Source organism: Vipera berus (assembly GCF_964194415.1).
Source record: "Vipera berus genome assembly, chromosome: 6".
Classification (NCBI taxonomy): domain Eukaryota; kingdom Metazoa; phylum Chordata; class Lepidosauria; order Squamata; family Viperidae; genus Vipera; species Vipera berus.
In genome coordinates, this window is record NC_138208.1 from 63,289,914 (window position 1) to 63,301,921 (window position 12,008).

The 12,008-nt window shown below is 41.3% G+C and overlaps 1 protein-coding gene across 5 annotated transcripts in view; it reads left to right on the plus strand.

The window, feature by feature from the left end:
• The first annotated feature begins 1,266 nt into the window (after window positions 1-1,266).
• CSNK1E (casein kinase 1 epsilon) overlaps window positions 1,267-12,008 on the plus strand; it is a 41,196-nt gene continuing 30,454 nt past the window's right edge. For 3 of the 5 annotated variants that reach the window (XR_014026895.1, XR_014026896.1, XM_081331049.1), the window contains exons 1-2: window positions 1,267-1,461; window positions 5,207-5,294. Coding sequence is in view for 1 of the 5 variants with exons in the window: in XM_081331049.1 (XP_081187175.1) it covers window positions 5,219-5,294 (76 nt within the window). In the remaining 4 variants the exon portion in view is untranslated. Of the gene's footprint in view, window positions 1,462-1,614; window positions 1,772-3,920; window positions 4,036-5,206; window positions 5,295-12,008 lie in introns of those variants that run through there. The other 2 variants (XR_014026894.1, XR_014026897.1) reach the window with 2 other exon arrangements.

Consider the following 12,008-nt stretch of genomic DNA (forward strand, 5'->3'; position numbering starts at 1 on the left):
GAGTCCATGGCCTAGGAGGGGTTGGGATTCTTGAGATAGGTGACCTTGGACCTATGCTGGCCCTAGGAAAGAGGCAATGGCAAATGACTTCTGAAAAACCTTGCAAAGAAAACTGCAGGAACTAATCTAGTCAGTTGCCAGGAGTAAAAAACTGACTTGAAAGTGTGCGTGTCTTTGTACACAGACACAAACACAACGCACACAAAATCCCAGCCTGGGCAGTTAAGTCTCCACTGTTACAGTAATTAAGCCTCTGCTATTCTTTGCCTGAAATAGATAAATTTAGAAGCCATATAATTAAATAAACATATGCTAGAATAATTATTTCAGTTTCAAAAATGTCTCAAGATTCTCCATTTTTACTCCCAAGTGAGCAGAGCCGCCTCTAATATCCTTAGCTGAAAAATGGAAACATCCTTCATTCTTTCTCCCAAAACCTCTGGCAGCGGTTCTGCTGGATTGAATTATTTTGCATTGCAGATGTGACATCGGTAGGCATTTATGATTACAGTGTTTGTCTGCAAACTTTGTGCATGTGTGTAATGATGAAAATAGCGGGCGGGGGTGGGTGGGTCGGCTTTATATATATATATATATATATATATATATATATATATATATATATATATATATATATATATATATATATATGTGTGTGTGTGTGTGTGTGTGTGTGTGTGTAAATTACTAACAAAGAATTAAGGGAGACTGAAATGCATTTCTGACTCATTAGTCTTCATCAGTCAGCCATACCCTTCTGAGATTCGAACCTGGGCTGATTGCACGTTAGGCAGTGTATTTACCTCTTGAGCCACAGTATCTCTCCCTTAATTCTTTGTTAGTAATTTACACAAATATATGAACTGTCCGGTGTGACTACAGCCTGTTCGATGGCCTTCAAGATAGGCTGAAAACAGGAAATAAAGATTTGCCCCATGTTTGGGGCCTAGCAAGGTAATAGTTAACATTCGAGACACACACACACACACACACATATATCCTTGTAGGGTAGGCAAGGTGGGTTGTATGACATGTGTAAGTTCCGGCACCTTTTTTCTTTTACAAAAAAAGCACTGTATATATATTTCCAGCGAGCCCTATTAATCGGCTGTTGACGAGGCAGCAGAAGGAACAAAAACAAGATGCTGGCCCTTTAAATTTCTGAGGGCGGGCCCAAGGATCTGTAGGATGACATCAGTGGGTTTGGCCGTGAGATTCAATGGCAACTCAATGAGCGAGCGCTCCGGCTGTACACTGGGAGAGAGAGGCTGAAGGGGAAGGAGGGAGGCGGTTGAGCAGGCAGCGCACGGAGAAAGAGGAAGCGGCGGCAGCAGCGCAGCGCAGCACTGGCTACGGCGATCAGCCTCCCTTCCCAATCCTCCGTCATCCTCCCCTCCCGGCTTTCCCTCCCCCCTGACAGCCCCCGGAGCAGCAGCGGGAGGAAGGCTCCTTCTAGGCGGGGTAAGTATTGAGGGGCTCCGGGCAAGTTTGGAGGTGCAAATCCGGGGGGAAAGGCCGCTCCACCGCCTCTTTGTTTTTTTGTTGAGAGGAAGGATTAGGCGGGGGAGGGGAACGGCGCTTACCCACAGCGCTGCGCCCGTCGTCCTGGGGAGGGAGGCGAGTCTAAGCGACTGAGAAGCGGGGGGGGGGGGAGGAAGATGTTTGTTTTGTTTTCGGATTTGGGGACGAAGACAAAGGATCGTCGGCACCCCCTCCCGCGCCTGGATTTCAGGATGGGTTCCCCCTTCTCTTTCTCTCTCTTTCTTTAGAGGTATATAGAAAGAGACTCGATCCTTTTCTTCTCAGTTGATTTACCGGGGGATATGGAGGGGGGGGGAGAGAGTTGAGATCGCCCTCGTGATCAATTTGGGGGAAGAGGAAGGGGGACTATTGTTTTGCTTCCCTTCTGCTTTCCACATCTGGTGATTTCCAAATAACCAGCGCTCAGGCGGGTGTCTCCTTCCCCCCCCCCCCACTTTTTCAACCCCGTCTGGGCTTTTTGTTAAAGGGGAGTAACCAGAGAGTAACCAGCATTGCGTTCCTAAAAGCGCTGCCTTTGGCAAATAGGGTGTGCGTGCGTGTATGTGTGTGTGTGTCTGTGGTGAGGGGAGATGTTATTGTAAATAGCCCTCTCCTTTTGTGCACAGACAAGGCTGGGTATTGGGGAGGGGGGGATAGCAAGGGAGCTTGCTATCTCTCTCCTTCAACGTTTCTTCTAAAATATTGCTGCTTAGTAGTGGCTCAGAGCCTTTGCCATAAGATCGTACAGTCTAGCAAATATAAGTTTTGTGCTATTTCTCATGGACTGCTGCCTTGTTTTTTGCCCCCCCCTCCCCCTTTCAATCATTTGGGCTCTTAAGCATATCAATATAATACGAACATTATTTAATTCTTAAGTTGTGCCGATAGCTTAAGTGAGATGGCCTTACCGATTTTTTCAATTTCTCCTTTTAATGTTTGGATTCATTGTGTGGCTGATCTGTTGCCTTTAGCTCCTTTTTGATAACAGTTTAGAGGGAGTCGGAGAGGAGCAAGGATCTTTGTTCTGGCACATTAAGATTTTTTTTTTAAAAAAAAAGATGGCATCGTATTTATCATTTCTCCATTATATTTGAAGCTATGTAAAACCTGCCTTCCATACTCCTGTCTTGTAACCTAGTAGCATTATTTATATATTAAGTTAGTTCTCACCCAGTTTTGGCAGTAATCTTATTTGTATTTTTTTTACTCCCAGCAAATCAAGCAAGGCTAATGTGGAGGTACTTTAATTTACAATCATTGTTTGAAAGTGGGTAGATTGCTTACCTGTAGATTCAGCACTATGGTGAGAAGTGTGGGGCCTGTGTGTGTGTGTGTGTGTGTGTGTGTGTGTGAATGAAAAATGTAATTGTTTATGTAATATGATTTATATTTATATAATTCATGAGGTTGTGAGTGCTGAAGGTGGTTTTCTGAGTAAACAGAAAAAAGGGATAGTTGTATATTATAAGCATCTATTCATGCAGAGTATATGCTTTGTTAAGCTGATGGGTGGAGAGATGAACCCAGAAGATTGAATTCTTCATTAGATTGGCTGTTTCATTTTGGAAAAAGCAGACATAACTTTTTTTAAAAAAAAATATCTCAAATTGTATCTGAGATTGGAAGCAATCTATCAATGAATGGAGTGGGAACAAATTTTTCCAGTTTTGACTGACTGTTCTTAGACTTCCCCATGAACTCTGCTTGCTGCCTCTGATAAATCCTTTTCCTAAGACACTTACTTATCTTATTGTTGTTACAATCCAAAGCACTCTTACTAGAAAAGTAAGTCTACTATATGGGGAGGTACTCAGGATTCTTTCTGACAAGAGGACAAGACACGAACTCTCAGCTCCTTCCTAATTTATTAGTGGTTCTCTTAAGATACAAAACTTTAAAAAAACAGGTTGGAGGTGATTTGGCTGGAAATGCTCCTTTAAAACTGTATCAGATAACCCACATCTAAATGTTAATACTTTTCCAAGAAGTTCCATGGTCATAAAAGGTAAAGGTTCCCCCACACATGCGTGCTAGTTGTTTCCAACTCTAGGGGCCGGTGCTCATCTCTGTTTCAAAGCTGAAGAGCCCGCGCTTGTCCGAGGACGTCTCCGTGGTCATGTGGCCGGCGTGACTAGACGCCAAAGGCACACGGAACACTGTTACCTTCCCACCGGAGTGGTCCCTATTTTTCTACTTGCATTTTTACGTGCTTTCGAACTGCTAGGTTGGCAGAAGCTGGGACGAGTAACAGGCGCTCACTCTGTTACGCGGCACTCGAGATTCGACCCGCCAAACTGCCGACCATCTGATCGACAAGCTCATACTAGCTGAAAAAATGTGGTGGCTGGATAGGCTTCCAGTGACCTGAACCATGATTTCCTGTATGTTATGGGTTGCAGTATGATCAGCCACTGGACTCTGTCTTCTTTACCCCTGGATGATGCTTTCAGCAATAATGGTGGGGAAATCTTGAAAACTTTGGAGAACAGACATTTCCAGCATTACTTGAGTTAGGTACTGACTGCTCTTTCCAGTTTTTATGCTAATTGTACGATAGTTTTAGGAGTATAACTTGAACGAGTCAAAAATGTATAGATTATGACCAATCCATATGGGAAGGAGGAGAAAATGCTTGGTCTTTTTTGATTATTAGGTTTGGATGGGCTTTATCAAACAAAATTACCTCCCTATCTTAACATTTGCCCCTTCGAAGCAACTTGCTCCACAGGAGCAAAGAGTGTATTAATTAACATGCATTACATAAATTAGCTGTATGACAGCATCCTGTAAAAGGAGCCGTGGTGTCTCCTTCCCTCCTTCAGACAGATCCATATTACTTGAAAAGGGAGAAAGCACAAAATGGTGGCCATCGGGGAATATTGCTGGGGACCCTCCAGGACTCCATTTGGTACAGGCCTATGCTAAGAGATTGCTCCTGCCATATGCACCAGAGGTGGTAAGGCTCAGATTTGGCTGGAACTCATGTTAATGAGTATGCTTGGGGGAAAAACCTACTTTCAAATTTTTAGAAGCATATGGATTTATGACCCAGACTAAGTTGTAAATAATGTGGCAAAATGCAGTGAAGGAATTTGACCTGTTTATGGGAAGGAATAGTTGTACAGTAGAAGATGTGTATATTTGGGGAACCAATTTCTATATCTCCCATCCCTTCTTGGTCTCATCTGATGATTGGGAATGACTCTGGAGGACCTGTCACTGTTGGCACATGAGTATACTGGAATGATTTTTCTGAAATGGGCTAGCTTTTTTAATCATTAGGTTCTCTTTTATGAAATTTATGCCAGAAATTATGATCATCAATACATGGGCTTACAGTATAAATCAGTTTCATAAATTTCTGTGAGATTTGCTTCAGTAAAAAAGATTGTGGGTGACCGTGGCTTTGGATTTAAGCTTACTTTGGGGACTGGGTTGTACTCGTACTCTTATTTTTTATCCTTTTTCCACAACTTGTTGAAGAGATATTAGGCCACTAATTGCTAAACTGAAATTTAAATGTCTTTAAATGTCTTACAGATCAGGAAACTGAGTCTACATAAGAATAAGGCACTATATCCAATGATTGAAATACTTTTAATAGAGGCCATCTAAGAATGAACTTGGATCTTTTTCATATGTACTCTTCTAACTTGACCCTGCTTGTCTTGTGCTTTATTTCCAGTGCATCTGAATCATGGAGCTTCGAGTGGGAAACAAGTATCGGCTGGGACGAAAAATTGGTAGTGGGTCCTTTGGAGACATTTATTTGGGTGAGTTTCTCATTACCGTAGAAATGTTATCTCAGGCTAAGGAACTCTGGTATCCTGGAGAATGGAATGTACAGTGGGACAAAAAAGTATTTAATCAGCCAACAATTGTGCAAGTTCTCCCACTTAAAAAGATGAGAGAGGCCTGTAATTTTCATCATAGGTATACCTCAACTATGAGAGACAAAATGGGGGGAAAGAATCCAGGAAATCACATTGTAGGATTTCTAATGAATTTATTTGCAAATTATGGTGGAAAATAAATATTTGGTCAGTAACAAAAGTTCATCTCAATACCTTTGTTGGCAATGACAGAGGTCAAATATTTTCTGTAAGTCTTCACAAGGTTTGCACACACTGTTGCTGGTATTTTGGCCCATTTCTCCATGCAGATCTCCTCTAGAGCAGTGATGTTTTGGGGCTGTCGCTGGGCAACACGGACTTTCAACTCCCTCCAAAGGTTTTCTATGGGGTTGAGATCTGGAGACTGGCTAGGCCACTCCAGGACCTTGAAATGCTTCTTACGAAGCCACTTCTTCGTTGCCCGGGCAGTGTGTTTGGGATCATTGTCATGCTGAAAGACCCAGCCACGTTTCATCTTCAATGCCCTTGCTGATGGAAGGAGGTTTTCACTCAAAATCTCACGATACATGGCCCCATTCATTCTTTCCTTTACACGGATCAGTCATCCTGGTCCCTTTGCAGAAAAGCAACCCCAAAGTATGATGTTTCCACCCCATGCTTCACAGTAGGTATGGTGTTCTTTGGATGCAACTCAGCATTCTTTCTCCTCCAAACACAACGAGTTGAGTTTTTACCAAAAAGTTCTACTTTGGTTTCATCTGACCATATGACATTCTCCCAATCCTGTTCTGGATCATCCAAATGCTCTCTAGCAAACTTCACATGGGCCCGGACATGTACTGGCTTAAGCAGGGGGACACGTCTGGCACTGCAGGATTTGAGTCCCTGGCAGCGTAGTGTGTTACCGATGGTAGCCTTTGTTACTTTGGTCCCAGCTCTCTGCAGGGCATTCACTAGGTCCCCCCGTGTGGTTCTGGGATTTTTGCTCACCGTTCTTGTGATCATTTTGACCCCACGGGGTGAGATCTTGCGTGGAGCCCCAGAACGAGGGAGATTATCAGTGGTCTTGTATGTCTTCCATTTTCTAATAATTGCTCCCACAGTTGATTTCTTCACACCAAGCTGCTTGCCTATTGCAAATTCAGTCTTCCCAGCATGGTGCAGGTCTACAATTTTGTTTCTGGTGTCCTTCGACAGCTCTTTGGTCTTGGCCATAGTGGAGTTTGGAGTGTGACTGAGGTTGTGGACTGGTGTCTTTTATACTGATAACAAGTTCAACCAGGTGCCATTCATACAGGTAACGAGTGGAGGACAGAGGAGTCTCTTAAAGAAGAAGTTACAGGTCTGTGAGAGCCAGAAATCTCGCTTGTTTGTAGGTGACCAAATACTTATTTTACCGAGGAATGTACGAATTAATTCATTAGAAATCCTACAATGTGATTTCCTGGATTCTTTCCCCCCATTTTGTCTCTCATACTTGAGGTATACCTATGATGAAAATTACAGGCCTCTCTCATCTTTTTAAGTGGGAGAACTTGCATAATTGGTGGCTGACTAAATACTTTTTTGACCCGCTGTATGTGCGCTGCTGCTCTTTCAGAGTTATTCTCTGTTAACATAACATAAATAAGAGCAGAGTAGACCAAAACCCTTGTTCCTGGTGATTTCCAGCTTGCCATCTGATCTTGATGCAGTTAAATGTTGAATAGTTTGGAGTACACATGCTTTATAATTGTAAAATCATTTTGACTCATTTGTAGCAACTTGGTAAGAAAACTCCCCTTTATTAATAATCTATATTAAACTTTTTTCTGGATAGCTAATGTTGATCATTTCTTATAAAACGTGTTTTTAGTCTGGGGCTTATAGTAGGGATTTTTAAAGGGGGATGAGATAGAAAAAAGTTTGGGAGAATTGGTCATTCACAGTGTAGGAGCTGTTGATTATAATTCCATCTGGCATATAACCAGCAAAGAATAGTAAATTTGGGAATTGGTGGTCGCTACCCCAGTAGCAACTTAGTTGCAGAATGATTTGAGAAATTATTTGTCTCATGTAGTTTTGACTGCTTGCTCAGCATGTTATAGAACCAGAGGAAGGAATCTGAATATTTAGGGCATGCTTACTTCCTGCATTGTCTTGTCTGAAAGGGAGATGGAACAACAAGAGGCTTTTGTACTCTTATGGATTTACCTTAAATAACTTATATCAGAGCCTTGACATCCATTTTAAAAACATGTGAATCTTTCAATAAAGTCTGACCAATCTTTACTCTTTATGCTGCTGAAGTTAATAAAGTTTTTTAAGTATGGTTCTCTGTTTGTGTTGGACTATATTTTTTGTTAGCGTGGCGGTGGATGCTTTTCAGAGATTAACTGAGTTATAATTCAAAATACCTGGAGAGTACCAGATTAAAGAAAGCTGCAGTCTTACATTGAAAGCACTACCTACGAACTGTTCAGTAACACGATGCCTCTTTGCACATTGTTGGCTTTCCCAGCCTCCAGCCACACTGTATCATGTTGCAATGCTTCCTGGCATTGTTACAAGATTCTTCACCTTTGCTGCTTTTTGAAGTTCTTCAGTATGGCAACTTGTGGTTATTTCCTTCTCAACTGACCCATCCTTTTTTTGTATGTAAATCATGTTACATTTTGTTGAGCTAGTTTTATACTCAGTAGAGCTTTTAAAAGGCTGTTGCGTGAAATTTTAGAAACATGATAAACACTAAAGACAGGCTTTGTTAGTATGTTGCTTTTTGTCTGCACATTAACCTATCTCTTAGACATTGTTTGTTGATTCAGAAAAGGAATACTTCTTTATAAACTTAATGGAAATCAAAGCATCTTTCTCAGTAATCAATATATAACATATTGAGATATTTTGACTAAGTTGGATAGAGGTTTACGTGTGAGGAGCCTGTTAAAACGTATACATATGCTGAACTTTCTTTCCATTTCTTAATTTCTAACTTCTATTTGTCTAAACAGAAGTTTGTCTACCTATTTGTCTACCTATGTCCAGGTAGTTTATCTTCTGCCTCAAAGGCCCTGTTCATTTCTTCTGCCACCAGATATGCCATGGTACAATAGTGATCCATTAAATATGTATCCGTCTCTCTTTGCAAGTTTTGTTTTTGCTAATCTGTTCTTATTTTTGAATGACTCTGTGAAGCATTCTGTGAAAGCACTTTGATTGAAGCCTATGCAGTGGAAATGATGGGTGAGGACTAGGACTTTCTCTGGGTTTGTCCCATCCCTATGGACTGTGCAACACTGTCCTACTTAAAAAACTGGTTCTGAAGTGGCTTTTATAGCAAACTTTTGCAAGTTTAAAAAACTTTAAAATATTATTAATTGAATTATGAATTGTGTTTTTTTACTGGTGAGAATACAATAAAATCTCAGTTTTTTACTGACTCTTATTCAGCAAACTTCCAACCGGGACCAAATTTTAGTTCAAACTTCATCCTCAAACCGAAACAATCCAGGTAATTAATGTTTAAGTGGTTTGTAGCAGTTCAAGTCCTTTGCATAATTAATACAATTAAATAATCACAGAGATGATATAAACTGGCACAAATTATGTAAATTGGTTCAATTAAATACATTTGAATTTGCTGGACACTTTTTCTCCAATTGGTCTGTAAATTTACTAAATCACATAAGCACTTCAATAAGTACAGAGTTTTATCTGTGGTTACTTGACCCAATACTATATAGACATTAGCAGGAGGAAATTTCTATATTTTCAAACTACTTGTATACAGTATATACACTGTTGGTTTTCTGCTCCTAGTTTGGTTTTCTTTCCCAAGTTCAGGGTGGTAGTGGTTAATAATGTCATTTAAATCAGAGCTCCCCAACTGTTCCACCTTAGCAGCCTGGCTCAGGGGCGTATAGGTGGCAGGTGCACGCATGCACAGCTCCATTGGTGCGAGTGGTGGGTATGAGCCCTCTACTCACATGAGTGGACCTTCAAGCATGAGCGGAGGGTGCTTGAGCTCACATGCAAACCTCCACTTGCTTGAGTGGGTCACTTGAGAGTGGGGTGCTTGTGCTCATGTGCAAAGCTCCCGTTCCACAAACAGAGGGCTCAAGAGCCTTCCACTCAATGTGAGTGGAGCTTCATGCACAAGGACCCACCGCTTGCACCAAGTGGAGCTTCGCACACACGCACTTGCCTGCCACTCACATGGCTTTGTTTCAAACAGGCCGTGGCCTGGTAATGGGCCATGGCCCAGGGACCCTCGATTTAAGTAATGTAATTTAAATGACTTGCTGGCCTTTTTTTTTGTAAAAGCTCAGCTTCATTATATATGTTAGTTCAAGGGTGCCCAAACCCCGGTCGGGCAGACCAGTACCGGGCCGCAGCACGCCAGCAACCGGGCCGCACAAACGCCCCATCCTTGGATGCAGGCAGCACACAAAACCATTCGCCCTCTGGTCCATGGAAAAACCTCTCTTTGTGGAACCGGTCCCTGGTGCCCAAAAGGTTGGGGACCTCTGTGTTAATTAATACATGGCTGCTATTGATGTAAGGTTTGTATCATACAGGATACAGAATTGCATGGTGATCATTGGGACAGTAAATGCAATGGTTGTGTCATTGCTTGCATCATGGTTGTATCAGGCATCCTGTGGATGCTGCTTTTTAAAATTTTTAGCTAAAGAAGGGTATACTATACTATGCAGCAATAAGAGTAGTATTACATTCCCCATTTCAGTGTAAGAAGCTGAGTTTAGACAAAGATTGAATACCTGTTGCTGATAGTTTTAAATTATTTTATTTACTGCACTTTTGTATTTCAGTAACCAAAGTGCTATGGGCAACTCAAAATAAAACTCATAAAGCTATCTACATGATGTGTGATGAGGTCAACTTCAACTCCCATAATTCTCAACAGTGAACATTTTGGATGTGCAGTTCTATGAGTTGGAGTCTACAGCTGGGAATTGCCAAAGCTGGGAAACTATTTTATGCCCCCACATTATAAGATGTCTCTTTGATAGGAAATGTTATAAATTCCTATTTAAACATAGAGTTTCTTGTTAATATTGGATGAGGAAAATTGTAAGTGGAAATCTAGGTGCTGGCTAGTTTGTGAATTCAAAAGAATGTGTCAGAATAAATCAGTGGCAAGCAGTTTCCATACCATACTAAGAAAACTGCAGGGATGTCTCCATATAAGTTAGCAGGGGTGAAGACAAATATGCTTTATTTAGGTCTTTATTTTGGTTTATTTTAGATTCAGTCTCAGTTATCCAATTGTATGTTTGAAGAATGTAAAGGATACTGGTTTTCTGAAGAACAGTGAGTTCTGGAAGGCTCCAAACATCAATATTTGCGTAGACAGGTTTGAGTTTCCCAAATCCAGATTCATCCAGTAATTACTTCAGCTTCCTCCTGATCTGATTATGAGATAACTGAAAAAATGTTTTCTTGCTGTAAGCTTGCTTTTTGCTATTCTGATTTTGTGTTTCTTTTGTACAAAAAAACGTCCTCTCAAAGATACGTCAAATATTGGTTGATTAGCATCTGCACAATCTGGATACTTGTAGTATTTAGACTGTGTTCTCAGTATTCCAACCTGGATCTCTGATTCTGATTCATGTGAGTTAACCTGGGTCATACCTTTTTCTGGGGAAGAATGCCTGGATGGTTGACTGGTGAGACTGGCCTCCATTGAGCTGGACATCTCCTAAGTCTCTCTCGAATTCTGTGATTCTATTGTTGAATGGCTTTTGTAAACAAATGTCTGGAATGTGGAGGCTTTGCTTTGAGCGGTGAGGTTTGTTTGGTTTTAGGCTCAGCTGAGCAGTACTGGTGGGACTAATATGACAGAGGAGGTGGTGGTGGTTGTATAGTTCTCGGAACAGAATCTGATGCAACATGGGAAAAGCAGTGTTGGATCAGAGGAAGAATTTAATAGGAGTTGTTTAATTCTGCATTAACGTCATCATCACGGAGGCCTAGGTTGTTCCTCTAGAAAGCCGTTTAAAAAAAGACAGTGAGCCAAAGGCAGCTTAGCAGTGCATGCTGGTAATATCTGCTTGGACAGTTCCTGATTGCTTGTACCTTCTTCAGGCAGAGGATCCATTCCCTTTGTTTCTTGGCCTGTTAATTCTGTCTCTATGCCTGACTTCACCCATCTGTTCTAGTCCTCCCTTTCATTTGCCATTCAGTAACGCAAAATGACAAGGGAGGGGGGGAGATGGAGAAGGAGAAATGTCATAGCTCTGTTGTGGAACACTAGTAGATGTTTGTGTGACTGCTTACTTGACTGTGCATCTGCATTTCTACAGTGGTGAGACACACCATTTTTACTTAAATTGGTGACATCTTTTCTATAACATTGTGAACTTCAACATGCAAATGGATTTGGTCGGGTATGCATATCTTTGAAACAAATAGGTTCTGGAGAAAGCTCCCACACATGAATGAGATGGGGTAAATGCTGGATAGGAATTTTTTTTTTAATCATTTCCAGCTCTCTCAGATCACTAATTAAAAATTCGGGAACATCTGCATCTTTTCAACAGGAACGGTTTCTCATGTGTCTCAAGCTACTGCACGGTGTTACATGTAATCTTAAAAGCCATTTACCTACCTTATGTATAACACAATATAGAT